At 46.1% G+C, this 21,378-nt stretch overlaps 1 protein-coding gene and 1 long non-coding RNA gene across 17 annotated transcripts in view; one reads left to right on the top strand and one right to left on the bottom strand.

Annotated features, from left to right (window-relative positions):
• GTF2I (general transcription factor IIi) overlaps positions 1-21,378 on the bottom strand; it is a 94,388-nt gene that overhangs the window by 5,421 nt on the left and 67,589 nt on the right. For 9 of the 16 annotated variants that reach the window (XM_021005817.2, XM_021005802.2, XM_021005804.2 and 6 more), the window contains 16 exons: positions 21,032-21,090; positions 18,101-18,172; positions 16,860-17,043; positions 15,103-15,161; positions 14,785-14,856; positions 14,152-14,335; positions 13,007-13,065; positions 12,729-12,803; positions 8,469-8,567; positions 7,917-7,982; positions 7,377-7,560; positions 6,434-6,486; positions 5,464-5,601; positions 2,867-2,944; positions 2,414-2,497; positions 1,470-1,653 (listed from right to left, as the gene is read on the bottom strand). In XM_021005817.2, coding sequence (XP_020861476.1) covers positions 1,470-1,653; positions 2,414-2,497; positions 2,867-2,944; positions 5,464-5,601; positions 6,434-6,486; positions 7,377-7,560; positions 7,917-7,982; positions 8,469-8,567; positions 12,729-12,803; positions 13,007-13,065; positions 14,152-14,335; positions 14,785-14,856; positions 15,103-15,161; positions 16,860-17,043; positions 18,101-18,172; positions 21,032-21,090 — 1,650 coding nt within the window. The remainder of the gene's footprint in view (positions 1-1,469; positions 1,654-2,413; positions 2,498-2,866; positions 2,945-5,463; positions 5,602-6,433; positions 6,487-7,376; positions 7,561-7,916; positions 7,983-8,468; positions 8,568-12,728; positions 12,804-13,006; positions 13,066-14,151; positions 14,336-14,784; positions 14,857-15,102; positions 15,162-16,859; positions 17,044-18,100; positions 18,173-21,031; positions 21,091-21,378) is intronic. The other 7 variants (XM_021005808.2, XM_021005809.2, XM_021005814.2 and 4 more) reach the window with 1 other exon arrangement.
• Positions 8,567-12,559, top strand: LOC144457477 (uncharacterized). The gene is made up of 2 exons (XR_013486808.1): positions 8,567-8,670; positions 8,767-12,559. It is a non-coding gene; the product is annotated as an uncharacterized LOC144457477 (long non-coding RNA).

Raw genomic sequence — 21,378 nt, 5'->3', positions numbered from 1 at the left:
GATGGCCAGTGACAATCCTTCCCACATACGATTCTGTGATTCCAGTTAATTCCCACTCTTCTCTCTTCGGGTGCAGAATCCTCCCGAGTCAAGGAAGGCCTCTGCTGAGCTTGTTACCTACACAAGTGACTCACGAATAACCTGAAGCAATCGGCTCCATCATTTCTACAAGACAATCCTGTGGATCACACCTGTCACTCACCCATCTACAGCAGGTGGAACTAAGGGGAGGGTCTGCAGGTGGGGTCAAGGCCCACAGCTCCATATATTCTTGACCGAGGGTCTGCAGTGCGTCAGGTGGGGCCAACACTGCTCGTGGATGTGTGTGGAGGGGTGTGTGTGGGGGGAGGGGAGTTAAGTATTTTGCAGAGACAAGATTCTAGGGAAAGGCACAGATAAGGAGGTCAGGAGAGTATGAGTAAGAAAGGGCACAGTATGGCACAATGCATCAGTCCGTAGGCAAAAAGAATAACAGGTACGTGTTCAAAGATCCACTGTGGTCTGAGCAAGGGCATGCCCAGTCTGGAGTTAGGGAGTGGGGTGGGTCTTACAGAACAAGGTCAGAAAAATACCCTAAGTCTCAAAAACAATCAGCCCTGGCAGCAACATTTTATTATAAACACTTACCCAACATCCGTCCCATTCTACTAATAGCAACAGAGATGTGGGCTAAGGACACTCCCAGTTTTTCTTCCCTGTAATCCACCTTTAGTCTCGTGATGCCAGACTAATTTTACATATCTCTATGCTGGCAAGGCCGGCCAGGTGGGGCAGTCAAAATCCAACTGCAGACACTTCCTAGCTGTATTGACTAAGCAAGTCACTTCACCCTGTTTGCCTCAGTTTCCTCATCTGTCCAATGAGCTAGAGAAGGAAAGGGCAAAGCATTCCAGGATCTTTGCCAAGAAAACCCCAAATGGGGTCACAGACAGTCACACACGACTGAAATGACTCGACAGTAACCTATTTGCTGGTCTATCACCCTTCAGTGGCTCAGCGGGTTCCCCTAACCTTCAAAGCTTTTCCACATCATGCCAGCTAGGACAAACTGAACTCTTGCCCACCTAGTAAAGCCCAATCCAAAGGTCAACTCCCCCAACGAAGCCTCCCTGGCTGCCTCCAGGCAGTCTTTCCCCTACACTACCCTGACCTCACAGTCCAGGGACAGCACGTTCTCGTGCCCAGACCAGGTGCTGTTTCATGTAAGAGGGGTCCTGTCTGCCATCAGATTCACTGCACTCCAAGTTCCATGAGAAGAGGAGCCAGCCCCCAGCCTGCATTTCCCTGTGCCTCGCGTGCCTCAGACTCTGAGACAAGGGCAGCACAATCAGTTACCTCTCTGCTGCAATCACATAAAATCAGCTTCTGCTTTGGCTCACGCTGAGCACCCCCTGGGCCTCCCATGGGGCCAGCTGCCCACTCGTTCACTCTTGGGATAGTGACCAGGGACAACTTTTTTGGAAACTTACCTAATGACAGTGAATTTGATAAATTCTGCTGAATCTAAGATTCTTCTCATGGAGCTGATTTCCAGATAGCTGGGGGCTTTGAAGGCCACCCCAGGGGGCATCCCATCTACGACCACACAGCCAGGATTGATGGTGATTTTCCTATAGGGGACTTTCACAGGAAAGCCCATGCCAATTGCTTCACCTGGGATAGAGAACATGAACAAGAGCACATGGGCAGCTCCTCCTCACTGGTTCAAAATTAAGTCATCCAGCTTTTCCCTCCAGAAGTCACCTTTGCATTTCAAACAGGATTTTTATGGTACATGACAGTAATCACTGAAGTAAGACTTCCCACAAGTAACTAAGCCAACACAGAGAGCTCTTCACCACAATCCCTACGAGTCTACAGCACACGCAGTATCATCGCTCAAAGCTTTGGTGACTGAAGAAGTAGTTTGGTGATGCTGGGCCTGCAGGCGGGGAGACCCAAGGTCAAATCCTAGCCGTGTGACTCGGATAAGTCACCTAGCCTCAGTTTCACCGACTGCAAAGTGGATATACCAGCAGCAGTCACCTCACAGCGTTCTTGTGAGGATCAAATGAGGCATTTGTGAAGACAGTCTTGGATCTAGAGGAAGAAGGAGGGACGCCAGGGGTCACCGCAGCCCCGAGGCCCTCGCCACACCATCCTTCCTCCTTATTACACAACACCGGCAGAGTGACGAAAGCAAAAGCACTGCCGCCGTGGCTGCTGCCACCTCTCCCTTCACACACTGACAAGGTGCTCCAGCCACACTAAGACTTGTCTTGGACATCAGTGGTGACGCGAGTAGGGGTGGTCACGGGAGAGCCAGGACTCTGGCTGGGCAGCCCCGGTCAGGAGATCCTTGGGACTCGACGTCAGGTGGGGCGACCCCACGTGTCGCTCCTACCAGGCTGGTCGGGAAAAGCCCCAGACTTACCAAATTTGCGGCTAAAGAGATCATTCACTTGCTCTCGCAGCTGCCGGGCCTTTTCCACTTTTGATAGTCTTTCACTCTCGTCATCTAGTAAGATTTTAAAGGGAAATGCAAAGCTGTTAAATGCACACTCCTTACAGAAAAGTTCAGGTGGCCAGACAGTGTCATAATCCAATCTCTATGTCACAGCCAACTCGGCTACAGGACTCTACTAGTGATCTCCTTTGTAACTGTACAAGTCTATCAGAGTTACTAATTTACGTGAAGCTGAACACTGTTCTCAATTATAAAACCAATTGAGGAGAAGCTACAGCCTCAGGCTCCTTCTCGAGGGCAGCAGGGCTGCTTGCACACAGGATGGTCACTCATCTCATGAGATCAACCAAGCCACAGACCCCCAGGAGACCCACTGGAGCAAATGAGAAAAAACAGCTAAAAACGCAGCGGACACCATACCTGGAATTGTCACCTGAATGATGTTGAGGTCCTCCACCCCTGCTGCTGTGGTAGTGACATTGGCTGAATTCATTTTTCCTTAAAACAGAAACTTAGCATTAGACTAGGGTCAGACGGGCGTGCGCCTCGCCTGAGCTTTTTGGCTAGGGCCAGCACTGCCCCCCTCCACACCACTTAGGATGGCACACGGGGAAATGAGTCTTTTTCCACAGACACAGTATCTCTGATGAGACCGCAGGACACCTGAGGATAGTCTACGGCCTTCCTCTCATTATCTCTCACCAGATCAAGTAAACTGGTGTGTACCACCCCCAAAAGTACTTACTGAATTAACAAATGAAAAGACACTTCCCGATTGGAGACAATGATGACTTCTCATTTTGATTCCATCTCATTTCATCAAAGACTGAACCTCCACAAAAGTCCCACTCTGAAGCCTCATCCTGCCCTGCAGGTGACCCTGGACTCCAGGAGGCTGTAGGAAGTTCTAGCAGATTTTGCCCAGCTGCCAAGACTCAAGTCTTGGTTTTTGTAAAGAGGCTCTGCCCATTTCCCAAGGACCACTTTAGTGACAATTGGAGAGGCTCACTTATCGTCAGAAGGCTGGCCACATGGTAATGAATGCTTTGGCCACGGTAACCCATGAAACAAACAAGATTCAAAACGGCGCTTCGTCCCGTGCAGCCCTTCCCTCTGGCTTCTGCAGTAAAAGTGGCCGAGCGGCAGAAAAGAGGACGCAATTGCTAAGACCCCCATAGCTTTAAAACTGTCTGTAATGATAAACTTGATGACTGGCACCCTGAACGTGAGATCCATCCTCAGTGACATGCTGGCCACACTAAAGGAACTCAACCTAGGCCTTCAATACCATTTTTCTGATAAACAAAAACCAGAAGACAGAAGGAAGTACAGAAAAAGGATGGCTCACAGATTCTCCTGGGAAAGGCAAACAAAAGACCTGGCTATTGCCATGGCTGTCATCCTCATCAGGTGCCTAAAGGCAACAGGAAACATCCCTTTCCAGAACCTTGGGTCCTCTCCCATTGCACTATGTGCTCATTAGCTCATGCTCTTTTCAAAAAGACCACTGAAAATAAAGTTGGCCACCTCTGCACCGCCCAGGGTGAAGAAGTAGACACACTGTACAAAGAACTTGAGAACAGCCTCCTCCAAATTAAATCACTATGGACCGTGACACTCAGTGATGTCTGTGCAAATGGCAAATGCAAAGGTGGAATACGTGAGAGCAGGGCACAAACAGGGGATGAGAGGCCAAGAACTGTATATTACACAGAAGTCTCATACATGCTCATCAGGAAAACCTTCTCTGGAAGAGAAAGCTGGGAGGTACAGGGAAATCACGGAATAACATTTCTTTTTTTAATGACAGGATACGATTTGTTACCACTGTGGGTGTCATTCCTTAGTCAGCTATACATATAATCGATCACCACTGTTACAGTAAAAATAAAAATACAGAGTGAAAGAAATAAAAAAGAGGAAAAGATAAGGAACGAAAGAAATGAAAAGCTCCAACCTGACCTCTTCAAACAAGTCACCTACACTACAATACAAAAACAGGGCTACGACAGTCATTACTACAATTGTAAACACATGTTTACCCGATAGAAATCCACTGCCCTAACAAGGGGGACCAAGTGAACCTTGGTCAAACAGCAGTAGCAGAGAGACGGACAGGCAAAGGCGACACTGTTTTCACGTATGCACTTGGTTTATAAAACCTTACAGAGAAGGAAAGCATAAAACATTGTTGAGTAGTGTACCCTCACGGAACAGTGAGAAGCAGTCGAGGGGAAACCAATTAAAAAAAAAAAAAAGACTGGTAAGAGACCCAGCTAAGCAAAGCCGTTTTGAGGGCATTTAAGGATGACACTGGGAAGAGGACAGCAAAAGAGATGAAAGACAGAAAACGGCTGCCAAGACTTTTGTATAACAAACAAGGCATGGCAAACCCACCATGCTCGGACTCTGCCGAGCATCACAACGGCGGATGCGCACCGAAGAAAAGCAAGAGAGGAGAGGCCGCTGGGTTAGACCACATGTGCCCCGAGGAGCTCCCCGTAGGAGGCAGTATCCTTCAGGGATCCTTCAAGGAGGGGAAGACTCACTGAAGGTGCACAAAACCCTCAGTCACTCTGACCCCCAAAAGGCAGCCTTTCTGACTATTCCCCCAACTATCTGAAACTGGTAGGAGACTGAAAATCTGTGTACAAACACACACACATCCAGAGTGAAGGAATTAAAAGGGAAGAATCAGAATTCTGCAAACACTATTCTACTGCAGACTTTCCCTCTACCACTGCACAGTAAGTTAAGAAGAGGTAGAGAACACAAAATCCCCCTGGGCTGTTTACTGTCTTAAAAAGCTTTGGTTTGAGTAGAGCAAAAAAAAAAAAAAAAAAAAAAAAAGGCACCTTCAAAGCTCTCCTCCAACAAAGTGTCTGTCTCCCATGCATGGGTCAAAATTATTCAAGATTCTTTAAAAGATATGACAGAGATAACCCTGTTGACCCTCCTGATCCTTCTACTGAGTGAGGCATAAAAGAGGGAGATGTACGCTCGCCAAAGGTGTTCACCAGTGTTATGGAGGAGATCCAGCGCAGAGTCCGAAGTCAAAGAGGGATTCCCTACAGATGGTGAGGTCCTCCAGATTGGTCCTTTTTGTGGGTGACATTGTGGAGATTTCATCAAGCCCGAGAACACTGCAGAGCCTCCTAAATGAGATCCAGAATCACTCGAAAGAATTTGGCCTAACCATCCACATAAGAAAAATCAAGTGGATGAAGAACGACGATTATCTAGACTACGATATGCACTTGAGTGGATAACTGTTAGAGCTCATCTCGTATCTATTTTATGGACATAGATCAATCTATCTATATATACCTGTATACAGACATCTCTCTCTATATAGACATCGACATGTCGGTAGATACTGCAAATGGACATTAATGTGGGCTCAGAGTCGAGTGGTAGGAGAGCAGGCTGGATTCCTTTGCAAAACTGCAGTTGTTTTAATAATGCCACACTTCTCCTTGAATCACAGTCCTATGTTTTAAATACCAATACTGTGTTGCATGGCTGCAAGTCATTCATAGAACATGACAGTCTGCCAAGAAGTGGAGGTGAGGATCCCTCCCAGGCAGCGGAGAGGTACTCGGGAGGTGTGAGCAGGCTGTAGGACACCCCAAACAGGACATTGTGATGGAAAAGGGGCACACAGGACGTCAACAAAGAAATGTAAGACCCCAAGACAGGAGGGGCTGGTCACAGAGCTGGAGCAAGGAATACATGACAGCCCACGTGTTTTATCCATCTGCTCACGAGTTCAAAAGAGGCAGCGGAAGGTCCCAGAAGGGTGGGCAGACAAGCCCTCGGGGGAAAGCGTCCATGAAATGGGCCCCACAGAAGTGTGATCTGCATCACTGCAGGGAATATCCCCGATCAATGAGATCACAGATCCACTGGAATAGAATTTTAAATCGGTATCTTTGTAATCTCGATTGGTAACAAACTCTCAAATGCTCTTTCTCTCATCATACTTACTTGGAGGGCTTTTGGAAGTGCTTTCTTTAATGGCAGTTTCAAACATCTCAGGCCTAGAGATGAAGGTAAGATGCAATTTTCATCAGTAAAATGACACTGTAACTACCCAAACAATAGCAAACTTTAACCTAAGGAATTCCATATTCCAAAGACTCAAAATACACACAACATAATGTATAAATCTTTGCTGGCAGTCATATAACAATTATCTCTAGTAGTGAATGACTAGGGATATTACAGGTAAGTGAAACTTAAATCTGTTTAACAGTTAAAATTTTCAATCCCTTCAAAGTCTTCTCTCTTGAATCACACAACAAATAGGCTTGGAGAAATCAGCTAAACTGAGGAGCATTACAATTTCTTCCCTAACTTTTCTTTGTTATGTCCATTGGTGTTTTGTTTTGTTTTTTTTTAAGGCAACTGGGGTTAAGTGACTTGCCCAAGGTCACACAGCTAGTAAGTGTCAAGTGTTTGGTCTGAAGCCAGATTTGAACTCAGGTCCTCCTGACTTCAGGGCCAATGCTCTTATCCACTGCACCACCTAGCTGCCCCCTATTATGTCCATTGTTAACGTACCTTCAAATCATCAGCAAGAATTCTTGAGGAGGGACACAATCTAGAATCTAAATTGCTTAAGGACTGAAGTGATGTAGACCCGCACTAGTCTTCCCAAGCAAGCAGACACCCAAACTAGCTGCCTGAGGACAACAGGCAGGAGGACATGCCCTTCACGTGAGTAGGGACAGACAACTTAAGGGATATCTAGTGCCTTATTTCATCATCTCCCATTGTCAAAGACTGGATCTCTTAGAATTGACTAGCACCTGATCCAACTTTTTAGAAAGCAAACTAGAGGAGCCTCAGGATGGTTCTAGGTATGGCCCACAAAAAATTAGCCAAAGCATTTTCAATGAAAGGGATTGGATCAGCCTCACTCCCATACTTTTTAATGATAAACTTGATCTTGGCTTTATTTCTGAGTATCTTCTCCAGTCTTGGAATGCCGAAAGTTGATGGTCGTCGGAATGGCACACCCTCTGGTAAACCTTCGACGTAAAAATCTTCGGGGAAAGATTCGAACAATGCAAATGGTACCTTCACAGGGTGCTTAAGGCCAAGAGCCTCACCTGAAAGAGAATAGAAATCTGAGCAGAGGATGAACGGATGGAGCTCTGTAAGTGAGACAAGCAGGTTGTGATACGATATTCAGAAATGGGGTCACGGCGTGACAATCTCCAAACCCTGAACTTCCCCCCTCCACATCCCACACAAGTGGTTTTCAAGCAGGGCAGAAGAGATTCAGAGAGGTCATCGAGACACTTCAGGACCGTTGAGTGAAAGGGGCTTCTCTGGGGAGCTACCACATACCACACTAAGGTAACACCTTATTCAACATTCTAGGACAGGACACTAAGGATTTTAGCTGCTTTCCTGAAATTTTTAAAAGCTAGGAAATGCTTATTCAGTTTCAAAATACACTTACCACATTTTTCATTAAAGAGATTTTCAACTTTCTGTTTGAGGTCTGTAATTTTAGCATTCCAGGCCTCTGCAAAGAAAGAAAATAACAAAGTCTAGTTAATACAGTAGCTTCAGTGGCTGCTGCAAAGAAGTGGGGAGCACCTGAGAGAAGGTCAACCTCTTTCTAGGACACTTAGCATTTCTAAAAATCTCTGCAAGATACAATCTGGAGATTTTCCTGTTTTCAAGTGCAATGCTAACAAAAGCAGAGGCTCTAGCACTGCCTTCACAGGTTATCTCAAACCTCCCAAGGAAAAGGCCATCATGTTATTACTGTGTACAAAAACCAGCAAAATGATGATAATAACAACAATCTTTACAATCTCAGTTTGACCAAGTACAGGCTTTAAGTGCTACTGAGAAGGACACAGTGTGAACTCAGGTCAAACAAAATTTTCTAAACACACACAAGCCTAATTAATTAGATGATGCAAAATGTTCCTATTAAAATTCCCTTTCATTTAAGAACTAAAAATTGTGAACTCCATAGAAATAACTGAGAAAAAAAGCTTACCAAATGAAAATTCTCTCCCTCGAGGTTTGAAGGGAGTATTGGAACCATTAGTCTGGGTAGGAGTTCGAACAGCTGTAGTTTGCGGCTTATTATTAGGACCTAGAGATGCATAAATAAAGATTATTCACCAAATGAATATGATCCTGAGGAACAGCCATTGAAGAATAAAGACTAACATACACTATGTACCTTGGACAACATGGTAATAATACATTTTAATACTGCGTTTATTTCAAATTTGCCAAGCCATCAATCATTCCTTCCTTCGCTACATTCTCCTTCTTTCCTTCCCTTGCAGTGATGAACCAGTTCCACTGTATGCTATGGTCACCCCTCCATCCCCTATTGGTCAGGCCTTGCCAAGCTTCCGTGGCACCCACTGCTGAACAGCTGCCCTACACTGATGTGACAATCATCCCAACCACAAGACCATCCTCTAGTGCTCCTCCCAAGGGACTATCTGGATGACAACACAGAATGCCTCTTCCACACCTCTTTCTCTTCCTGAAGCATCCCATGGCTCCCCTGAAGAAAAGGTCCTTGCCTTGAACTTCACCAAAAAATTGAAGCCTAAGACACTCCCTAGCTGTGTGGCCCTGGGCAAGTTACTTGTCCTCTTGCCTGTTTTTTCATCTGTAAGATGGGGATAACAGCAGCACCCCCCTCCCACAGGGCTGTGGACAGCAGACAATGAGATAACTGTGAAGTGCTTCACCCAGTGCCTGGCACACAGCCGACACTCTATAAACGGCAGCTATCGTTGGCGCTCTTCTCCTCTCACACCACTTAGCCAATGTCACCCAGATCTCCTCACATGAACACAAGGGACCCCATTCCTCTCAACCACCTTCAGTGTCTGCCTGGCTCCTGGCTGCTTCTTGGCTGCCTCCAAACATGCCTGTTTTTCCCCCTGTCCTCACCTCATACCTTCTCTCCCTGCCACGCTCCCCCAATTTCCCTTCATGTATTGTCTTCCCCCGTCAGACTGTAAGCTCCTGGAGGGCAAGCAGGAGCTGTCTTTTTTCCCCCCTAAGCGTATCCCCACTGCTTAGCACAGGGTCTGGCACACAGCAGGCTCTTAATAACTGTTTATTGACTACACCTCTGACTGGATATGGACCAGGTATCACCTCCTATCTCTCCCCTCTGCTTTCCTACAATCCGCGCCTTCACTGCCTCCACCCGCCTCATTCACCAGACCTTGCCTCCTCCAGAGGGAACAGCAGCCTCGTGACTGCCAAAGCGATCAGCTTTGCCTCCTTCCACTGGACATCACGTCAGTTTCATGGCCCATCTTTCCCCCTGTCTGACCCCCATTCTCAGTCTCCCTCCCAGGATTTTCATCCAGGTCACAGCCACTAAGCACTGTTGGCCGTCATCTCTTCTCCCTCTGCTATCTCTCTTGGGGATCCTATCACCTCCCAAGGCTTCAACTGTCTTCTCTGAGCAGATGATTTTTCACATTTATTTCTTTGGCCCTCAGCCTCTCTACTGACTTCCAGTCTCAATGGCTACCATACACCGTGAACCGGACGTCTCCCAGAGATTTCAAATTCACTCTGCGCAAAACAGAAGCCCCTATCTTTTCTCCAAAACTTTTCCCTCCTCGAAACGTCCCTGTTAGTGCTGAAGGCAGCACCATCTCCCAACCATGTGAGGCCTGCCGCCTCATCTGCACTCACCCCACACATCCAATCATCTCTCTTCTCAACATCTGGCAGACGTCCCTCACGTGGCCAGTACGCTGGTACGGGCTCTCATGACCCAATGTCAATTGATCTTCTGCTCGGCTCCTGATCTGACCATGTCACCTCCCCCTATTCAACAAAGGGCTAGGGCTGCCTCCTTACCCCAAGGATCAAACATCTCACAACCCAGGCTCCTCCCGCTCTCTGGTCCCCCCCATATATTCGCCACAACACAGAATCACTGGCTCTCGTGGGCATGCAGTCCTCTACCTCCGGACTAGGGGCCTTCACACTGGCTGTCCCTCCGGGCCTGGAATGCTCTCGCTCCTCAATTCTGCCTCAAACCGCACCTTCTGCAAAAAAGCTTTTTCCTGGCTATCTCCCCTTGCCCCAGCCCATCGTAACCTCTCCCTTCTTGATGACCTCCAAAGTAGCCCGCTTCTCTTTTGTTGAGTCAGAACCATGTTCTCTCCCCATCACAATACAAGCTTCTGGAAGGCAATGACCACATGGCTACCCTTCTCTGTATCCCCAACCCTTATTCCACCCTCAGTCTAGGCCAAGTAAAGAACGTTTCCTTCTCTTGCTGACTCACTGAAACACACCCCCTCCTTTCTTCTTCTGATCGTACAAACCCTGCCGACTGCCTCTGACCTGTCTGAAGCCTGACTGTCTTTCTAGCGATATCTAAGAGCCTGTCACTTTAAAGTTAGCTTATTGGTTCAGGTCACTTCCTCCACTAGATCCCAATTTTCTGTCAGAAAGTCACTTTTACATTTTATTCTAATGAGAAGTTACTAGTACATATTCTATTTTTGTACAGCATTTTAACTTTACAACACTTTCTTCTCTAGACACAAAAGGGTCAAACCAAGTTTACAGATACAGTGAAGAAGGGCAGACAGAACACAGACGTGTATTAATTGGGTCTTTCTTCGTGTAGAATCAGAGAAAACTCATTCTAGAAGGGGCTTTGAGGAATGACCTTTCTGTCTGGCTCACCTCTCTCTTCAAATACATGTCAAGTACTCTGTACAATACAGACTGGTGTCTGTTCTTTCCTAAAGACCTCCAGGGTCAGGTACTTGGCTGGAAAAGTTGGTTGAAGAGAGATCCCAGAGGGCCTTAAATGCTAGGCTTTAACGTGTACAGAATGGGGAGCTATTCTCAAGCCCAATCTGCCAAAGGGCAACTGGATCCATTAGGAGGGGAAGAGACTGAAGGTGGCAGGCAAGGGCTCTGAAATGACTAGGATGGCAGCAGGCAAGGAAAAAGGGTGGCAAGCAGACATGGAGGGTGGCTCCCGTGCACTGAGGATGGAGGTGCACGGAGAACAGCACACCTGGGCAAAAATGTCCACAGAGATGGGAGGGCCAGGCCACAGCTTCTGGGGAGAGATCGGGGCAAGAGGTACACATGTAGGGGACAGATTTCCACAGCAAACAGACGTCTCAGCTGAAATTTAATGTCATTTCTTTTTGTTTCTGCTCCTCCATGGATGACACTGACCAAGCCATTCAACTTTTTTTTTGCCTAAGCTAAACAACCAAAAATGCTCAACCACTTCCAAGTTCTTTTTCTAATCCTTTTATCTGCTGCGGTTTCTGAATTCTCACTTGAAAAACTCACTGAACCAACATGGGCAGAGACTGCCCAGACCCGCCAGTTACATCTCTCTGAATCTAGCCCTGTCCACACTGGTTCCTGCTTCTGCCTTGGCCCAAAGCCCAGATCTCCCCACTCCCCTCCCCACCTCCTTCCACTTGTAATTAAACCAGTGGTTCCTCATTCCCCTCAGAGTATAGCCACCACCCAGGCCCCCTGGTTGCCTAAAATGTTCAGTCCAACAGCATATCTGTCCCTGACGAAGCCTAAAAAAAAAGGAAACACAATTAGGAGGCCAACAGCTGTCCAGAGCTCTGGGTGCAGAGAGGTGTCCGCAGCTTCCCACACCCCAGTCAATTTTGGACAGGGCTTTCTTTAAGAGCTCCCCAAACACTGACCACTGCTATGCATAAACCTGGTGTGACACAATTTTAGGGCACCGTTCCACAGCCACAGGAAGAGCACAGTGCTCCTCAGAGACTCCTCTACCCCCAATTGCGCTAAGCATCCTTGCTCCTTGAGGACACCTCTCACAGGTCACTCCCAGCACGGGTCTGCCACCCCTCTGCATGTGCCTGTTCACTTCCAAGGTCAACCCGAGCCCTGTGATGGTTTGGGTGAGCGGGGATCAGCCACTCCTGACTTATCCGACAATCTCAGTAAAGGCCTTAGGCCGTCTTCTAGCAAACCTATACCCTTCCTCAGAGAGCAAAAAGGAAAAAAAATCAAATACAATGTAATTTCTTCACTACATGATGGTCTCCCTCCAATAAAAAAAAAAAAAGGTTAATCAGCCAACTCTGCCTCTCGTCTAGTGACTAAGGGAATCTCACAGAACAAGACCCTAGCCCCAAACCCCATCACAAGAATGTTGCCACCCCATAAATCAGGCACCACCCTGGCGCTGCACTGAAGGGTGGTAAAACTGTCCCCAAGGACTCAGAGCTGGGCAGTGGCATGGTCTCACCTTCCACAGTCACCTCGATCTCCGGCACCTTGGAGTTGCTGCCGGGGCTCCGGGCTCTCTTTGAGGTCTGCAAGGCTGCAAAGCAGAGCAACGCAGACACTGAGGATGGTGTGCTGCACAGGGATGTGGGGTGGGGTGGGGGAGAGTGGGGCAGGCTGTGACCCCTGGGGACGCAAACAAGGTTTCAACCCAACGTTGACAGAAAAGTGCCTGGTGCACAGCCAGTCTATCCACGTTTGCTAGGGGCCCCAAATCCCTGAGGAATCCTGCTCCCTTACCTTTAGTGTTGACTTTACTCGCCATTCCAGGAGGTAAGTAGGAAAGAACCAGCTCCGGCCTATGAATGAAAAGAAGAAAAAGTCATCTCAGCCTGCACCACTCAAGCCCACACTACCAACGTTCCACCACAGAGACCATCCAGTCCAATGCATTAACTCGACAAGAGGAGCCCTCAGATGTGGAAGGGACTTGCCCCAATTCACACACAGCCAGAGAGTGGCCGAGGAGGGGGGGACCACAGGTCACCAACCCCTCCCATCGCCAGCTGGCTCCCAGGGTTCTTTCTGCTACACCACGACACCTCCTTTATCTCCTATGTGCTTCTCTGTGGAAGCCTCATACAAAAATCAGTGAGCGGGGCCCCTCAGAAGAGTGAGGCCATTCTAACCCCCATGCGCAGGCACCTCCTCAGGCATCAGATCTTCACCTAGCTCCTCCCACTGGCTCCTCTCCATACACCCTATGAGGTTTTAGTGACTGCAATACTTCCCCCCAAAGATGTAACGAAGAAGCAATCTTTAGCTGCTTTGTAATTAATCTGTAATTAATTTATGCCTTATTACTTATAACACGATTCACGAAAATACTGTTAGAAATAGCTTCGATATCCATAGCACCTATTGCTTAGACCACGCACACAGCACACACAGTGTGTGTTTATTCTAGCCAGGCCCAAAGCTATAAAGTTCAACGTCCATCAGCACTGAAGATGAAGGCAGGGCAATGACATTCCTAAAATTCTGCCAAATGGCTTTCTTTCATCCCCGAAATGCAGAGACCCAGTGTAAGTGATCTCTGACAGCCCTCGCAGGGAATCATTCAATCATTAAACCATCAGATGCTAACAAGGATAACAGCAGTTGTAGTTACAACAAAGGCCTCAATTTTGATCATGCCTTTCACTCAGGAATTCTAAAGCATTCCAGAAAAATTGATTTTTCAACTACCTAACTCGTGCGAGACAAAAAGGTGCGCTCATGCATGATCTCCAAAAGCAATGGAAAAGGCTGGGATAATGGACCAGACCTTTCAGCAGCTACAGCAGGATCAGATTTGGGACTGCGCTGCAATGACACGCTCTATCCCCTGCACTTGGCTGTCCCAAGGTGACTAAAGGGGTAGCAGGCTGTCATGCGCCACTTACTTTTTAACCACAAACTTGATCTTATTACTTCCGCGGACAATCCTTTCGAGCCGTGGAATTCCAAACCAGGTGGGACTTCGGAAGGGGATTCCTTCTGGCAGGCCTTCCACATAGAGGAACTCAGGATTGGATTCAAAGACTGGATATGGTACCTTGACAGCCTCAGTAAGTCCAAGAGCTTGAGCTAAACAACGAAAGATAACAGCATTTTATTTTCCGAGCCAGGTAATGTGTAAGTTCAGATTTCTTGCTTGAGTCTCCTTGTATTCCAAAAGTCCCCAAGGTCTACGTAATAACACAGACGTGGGCCCATTTTTCCTAATTTTTTGCACACAGAAAAAAATCCGTATTAACCAAGAAGCTAACTGAAACACATATTGTTTCTTCTGTCTTCCCCTCGCCAAATACAGCAAACCCCGGCGGCTGTTAATCCAAACTGGCAAAACTTCACTTTGTGACCTGCTCTTCTTCCTCTGGAGAGGTCCCGCTAGCATGCCGGGGAGTACAACAGAGCAGGATCAAAAGTGAGAAGCAGACTTGTTTCAGGAAAGTGAGAACCTAACCCTCAACAACAGCTCAAAGGGTCCCCTCCCCCCCACCCCCGGCCCCGGCTTGGTCATCATCCGAACGTACCAAATTTCAAATTAAAAATCTCTTCCACCTGCTTCCGTAGTTTAGTGATTCGCACATTCCAATCTTCTTTCACTAGGGAAAAGCAAAACAAAATCGAATTCATGACTTTTCCTTTGCCCACTGTTATCTTATAACCAACCACACGTGGGTTTTAAAAGGTCTGAAGAAAACTCTTTCCTGTGCCTAAAATAAAATTGTAATCATATGCTTTGATCCAAAGATATCTGAAAATCAATCTCAGGACAAAATGGAAAGGAAGGAGAAATTAAAGTAGGCGTGCAACGTACACATGACAATAGTGGAAAGCAATAGTCTTACCTGGGGTATTGGTTCGGGGCTGAGTTATTTCCGGGGTGCTGTGAGTCAGCAGCTCTGGTCTGTAATTTGAGGCACATGAGCAAATTATTTGTGAAAAGCAAGGATGGATTTCAAGGAAAAAGGCTTCACTCTTAATTAAACTTCCTAATGCAACTACATATATTAATTACTAAGCGTAGGGATCACAATGCTAATAAAACAGACATTTGAAATTCAAGTTAAATTTGCCTTTTAAACCTGATTGGGGGGAGGGAAGAACAGAGAAAACAGAATGATGAGCTCCAGCCAACAGATCACACTTCGGTGGAAACAGCCTAAGTACCATGGAGGGAAGCTCTAGACGCCCCCTCTAAGGCCAGCCCTGCAACGGACGCCTCATTAATCTCTACTGAGGATCACGGAGCTCACAGCCGGGAAGTTCTGTGAACATCACCTAGCTTACTCCATTCACCTGACAAATGTACCCACAGCCTCAGGTGCTAACCTAAATTCACACCTCGCCCCAGGTAACCCAGGCACAGGACGGGGTCTTCTAGTGTCAAAGGCCCTGCTCTTCCCCTCAGACCAGAGCTAACCAGCCTGTGACACTCAGCCCTGTGCAGCCTTCTTTGGCCGCCCTCTAGCCCCAGCTAAAGCGGTTCCCTCCAACCTCACTGTCACACATCACTTTGGGCAGGTGGATCCTTTACCATTATCACCTCCAACCTTACACTCAGGCATTACACTTGTGCCAAACCAGTATCACGTACCTGGTGGGCGCAACAACTCACTCACTATGGATGTCAGAGCCTTCAGCAACCAACAGGCCCTAGATCAAGGCCAGGCACTTGATGCTGGTTGCAACTGATTAAAAATAGAGGTATCAGTTTTTATGTCTCTCTCTCTCTTTTTTTGGGGGGGGGAGGGTGGTGGAGAGAATTGGAGTTAAGTGACTTGCCCAGAGTCACAGAGCTACTAAGTTTCTGAGACCAGATTTGAACTCAGGTCCTCCTGGCTCTAGGGTTGGTGCTCTATCCACTGTGCTACCCTAGCTGCCCTGATTTCTCATCTTAAAAACTATTTTCTTCTTTCTGAAGAACTAATAATTATCTGAAGGGTTTACTATTTGAAGATTCCTATTCTTCTGTTTAAGTGATTTCATCCTTTTGGAAGTGGCTTCACTGCCACTGCAGTGCACTGGGGGCCACATGACCAGGAAACTGCTCCTGGGGAGCTGAAGGGACCTCTCGGGCTATCTCACCCACCCCAGGGCATCTCTTCCAAGACAGCCTCTACAACACGCCTCTAGCCCACCCCGGCGGTCCTCGAACCCCTACCCAAGAAGACCTCCAAGGCAGCACAAGGACCAGCCGTTCCAATCTGGGGAAGCTTTCTGACCTGAGCTCCTTCCTGCCTTCCCTTGCTTTCCCCAAGCTCTAGCCTCAGCAGCCCAGCTCTGCAAGCCCACTCCCCAAGCCCCCTGCTCCTCCTCCTCCCCCCTCTTCCCATCAGCCCTTCCATCTATCATCTGAGAGCAGCTTCCCTCATCCTTCTTCAACACACACCTGCAACCTAACATCACCTCATGGGTCACAATGGAGGCAGAGAATAGCTGGGGGCACTTCAAAGCCCCAATGTTTAAAACTGAAAGTGACACCAGACACAGAGGCCAGAGAGGGGACCCAATGCACAGCAGGGCTGGGCGTGTCACAAACACCTTTCCACCAAGGCCCGTAAAAGAGAAGCCTTTTATTTTTTGTGCCCCAATATTAACTTACCTTTTGATTACAAATTTAATTCTGTTGCCCACTTGAATGATTTTTTCCAGCCTTGGGATCCCATACCAGGATGGGCTTCTAAAAGGAATGTTTTCTGGGAGCCCTTCCACATACAGATCATTCGGATGTGCCTCAAACTTCTGGTAAGGCACAGCCTTGGCTTCAGTGCTTCCCAAGGCCTCAGCTGTACAAAAAGAGAAAATCAAGCGTGCATCTTTGACAAAATCCCCTTTAGTGACAAGCAGGGAAACCAAAGTCAGAATGTTCTAATAATCTCTAACAAGCAAGGCAGCCAACATGCATGCTCTGAAGCTACAGAGAGGGATCTGCTGCCGAACTTTTCCCCTTGTGTAGTGCTCTGTTTGTGGCCACTTCACAGAGACCTTTCCAGTCTCACCACACCATACTCTCCAGCTGGGTTTCGTCCATCTGGTAGTGTGGGCCTCCTGGCTATTCCACAAACAAAAACCTCCATCTCGAACACTCTCCCTCTTCCCCTCTGACCACTGACCCCTCTCTGGCTTCCTCTAAGTCCCAACTAAAATCCACCTTCTCCAGGAAGCCTTTCCTGATCCCTGTTAATCATCTATTTATCCTGTCCATAGCTTGTTCGCACACGGTTGGTTTCATGTTGTCACTTTCATTAGACTAAATGTAGCAAATTCTGGAGAGCAGGGACTCTTTTGTCTTTCTTTGTATTCCTAGTGCTAAACACATGCCTTGCAAATAGTGGGAACTTGATAAATGTTTAAAAAATCTGGTGTAGCATAAAGATATGGGAAAGGCCATTTTAAAAAACTTTTCAAACTTTCTCAGTTTGTCAATTTAATTTGACCATTATATTCAAGTTTTTAAAAATTCTCAGGCATTATATGAGGTATTATTGTTCTGTTTACTGCATTTACTAACTAATGTTTCCTCTTTGGGGGGGGCAATTGGGGTTAAGTGACTTGCCCAGGGTCACACAGCTAGTAAGTGTCAAGTGCTGGGTCTGAGGCCAGATTTGAACTCAGGTCCTCCTGACTCCAGGGCCGGTGCTCTATCCACTGCGCCACCTAACTGCCCCTAACTAATGCTTCTTCAAAAGCACCATGGTCAAGGGTTTAAATCAATAGCACTACAGAGAATCAATCATCTAATTTCTTCTTTTTTCGGGGGGTAACAGAGGGTTTCAAGAGATCCTTCATTTTTAATATGAAATCACCTTAGTATAGAATATAACCACTGATCAATGTGCTTACCAAATTTTTTGCAGAACAACTGATCTACCATCTTTCTTAATTTGGTGATCCTGGCATACCATTCTTCTTTCACTGTATCAGTAAAAGACAAAAAAGAAAATCATGGAATTAACTATTAGAAAAAAATAAAGAGCTAAAACTCTATACATAGGAGTCATCATTTTTAAACTATCTTGGACCACATTAATTTATCTGAGATATCTGATGCTCTTAGAAAACAACATTTCTGAACAATCACTGAAAACCACCAAAGTGACACCACCCACAGACGATCACTGCATAGAATCAGCTACTGGAAAGTCCTTTCAATTAACTATATAGTTTAGAACACAAGGCCTATGAAACATCTGCCAAGGTAAGACTACAGGGTAGTTTGCTTTCCCCCAAATGAGCACATTCGCTTACTATACACTGTCTTGCCGAAGCAACCAGGAAGAAAACAAGATCTTCCAAGGGGTTATTTATTAATTAATTAGCATCAAGTTGAAGAAAAGGGCTCCCCCAAATGACTTTACTCTGCTCACTCAAATCGACTGATTCCTTTCCAGCTTTGTCAATTTTCACCTTCCTGACAAACGAATAAGAATAAGAATAAGAATAAAAAATAAACAATCTCTTCCTTATTAACAGTGGCTGACACACCCAGAGTACTTCACAGGTGAAAAAGCATCCATCTCTCCTACCCACCATCTCATCAGAAATTCACCCCTACTTCCTCACAGATATTATTATTCCCATTTACAGATGAAAAAATCAAGGCCCAGAGCAGTGATGGGGTTTGCCCCAGGTCACACAGACATAAGAAGTGAGTGGAAGTCATTTGTGGCCCGCATCCTATTCCTTAATGTGCTGCTTCCAGAATCCAAAGCGTTAAGCTATACTCAACAGAACACTTCGAATTTCCATTTCATTCTGGGATTCCAAGGAACAAGCAGATACTAAAGAAACTCAACCAAGCTAAACCCTCCAGGATGAGCAGTGTGTACTTATCACTAGGAACCAGCAGTGCCTAGATTATAAAAATGGAACGTAGCAGGAAGGGGTCAAATTGACACCCTTCCAAAGACTGACTTGGTTTCTAAGTTTTAAACAGCAACGTGGTTAATTTCATTAGTTAGCCAGCTCAGCAACTGCCTTTGGAAAAAATAATAAACTAATTTAGCTCTGTTTCCGACAGGCAGAAGCACTGACAGGGTGAGGAGGTAGGGACACCTTCTGGCCACCTCCCTTGTCCAGGCGCTACTTCACAGGTCATGGTGATGTCCAGATTTCCTAAGGCTCAAAGACAGCCTCGCACAGGCACCAGGCATGGGCTTTCCTCCTACCCACTTCTTGTCTCTCCCTCCTGCTTCATGTTACCCAACCAGACTTTCTCTCTCTTGTTCTTTTTTTGTGTGTTTGTTTGTTTGTTTGGTGAGGCAATTGGGGTTAAGCGACTTGCCCTGAGTCACACAGCTAGTGAGTGTTATGTGTCTGAGGCTGGATTTGAACTCAGGTCCTCCTGACTCCAGGGCCAGTGCTGGATCCACTGCACCACCTAGCTACCCCTGTCTTTGGTTTTTAGTGGCCATTACCTGCCTAACCCCAAATTCGCTTCATGGCCCCAGTGGCCATCCACACTGAGTCCTTGCCTGAAGGTGCCATGTCCTGTGTCACTAGGCCCTTTCGCTTCCTTCCTGCCCCATCTTCACACAGAACTCCACCCACCCCTTCTGCCTTGACCTCTATGTGGTGTTGTCTTCTCCCATTAGAATGTATGCTCTTATGAAAAAATGCTCTAAATCACTACTGATTTAGAGAAATGCAAATCACAACAACTCTGAGGTACCACATCACACCCATCAGATTGGCTAACATGACAAAACAGGAAAATGATAAATGTTGGAGAAGATGTGGGAAACTTGGAACACTAATGCATTTGTTGGTGGAGTTGTGAACTGATCCAACCATTCTGGAGAGCAATTTAGAACTATGCCCAAAGGGCTATAAAAATGTGCATACCCTTTGACCCAGCAATAGCCCTAAGATATCATACAAATGGAAAAAGGACGCACATGTACAAAAATATTCATAGCAGCTCTTTTTGTGGTGACAAGAATTGGAAACGGAGAGGATGCCAATCTACTGGGGAATGGCTGAGCAAGTTGTGGTATATGAATGTAATGGAATACTATTGTGGTATAAGAAATGACGAACACGCTGACTTCAGAAAAACCTGGAGAGACTTCTATGGACTGATGCTGAGTGAAGTGAGCAGAACCAGGAGAATGTTGTATACAGTAACAACCATGTTGTGTGATGACTAACACTGACAGACTAAGCCCTTCTTGGTGATACAACGATCAAAGACATCTCCAAAGTCTCATGATGGAAAATGCTATCCACATCCAAAGAAAGAACTATGGAGTTTGAATGCAGATCGAAGCATACTGTTTGCTCTTTTTTTTTTCCTTCTGTTTTGTTTTGTTTCCTCTTTCTTGCAGTTTCTCTTATTGGTTCTAATTCTTCCTTACAACATGACTAATGTGAAAATGTTTAATAAGAATATGTATGTAAAGCCTATATCAGATTGCGTGCCATCATGGGAAGGGAGGGGAGAAAAATTTTAAACTCAAAAGCTTATGAAAGCGATTGTTGATTTAAAAAAAGAACGTATGCTGTTTGAGGAGGGACTGACTCATTTTCTGGTTTTTGTATCCCTAGCACTTTTCACAGGGCCTGGCACACAGGAAGAGTTTAATAAATGATCAGTAATTTCTGTATCTAAATTTGGGTGGAAATGCAGTACACGAGACTCTATTGTAATGCTAATACACCAAACAGATATACTCAAACAAGAATAGTATTCAACGTACTGGCTATTCACTAATACGTGAAAATGAAGGCTCAAAAATACTTTCTAATTTGGCATAAAAAATATTAAACTCAGACCTCCTGAAGTTGGTTTTTCTAGCTGTAAGTCTTCTCGTGTTGAATTGAGAAGTTCATGCCTGAAAGGTGAAAGAAAATAACAATGAATGAACAGGACAAATTTACAAAATTAATTAGTATTCAAGTGTCAAAGCCTAGTAATAGAAAAAATAATCTGGACTCCTAGTATTTAGGCCAAAGTGGATACTTAACTCAAGATGGCTGAACAAAGTAACTAAGTCCAAATGGTAAATTACTAAGTCTCATCCGTCATGTCATTTCACAAATGTCCAGATCGTAGAGAGAACTTCACAAGCCAAGGTTTTCTTTAAAGCATAAGGAGGTGTCAATGAAAGGACCTAAAAATG

This window comes from Phascolarctos cinereus, unplaced genomic scaffold (genome assembly GCF_003287225.1).
Source record: "Phascolarctos cinereus isolate Bilbo 61053 unplaced genomic scaffold, phaCin_HiC Scaffold_5;HRSCAF=322, whole genome shotgun sequence".
NCBI classification, from domain to species: domain Eukaryota; kingdom Metazoa; phylum Chordata; class Mammalia; order Diprotodontia; family Phascolarctidae; genus Phascolarctos; species Phascolarctos cinereus.
The sequence above is the reverse complement of the archived record's forward strand: the minus strand, read 5'-3'. Positions and strand labels throughout refer to the sequence as shown.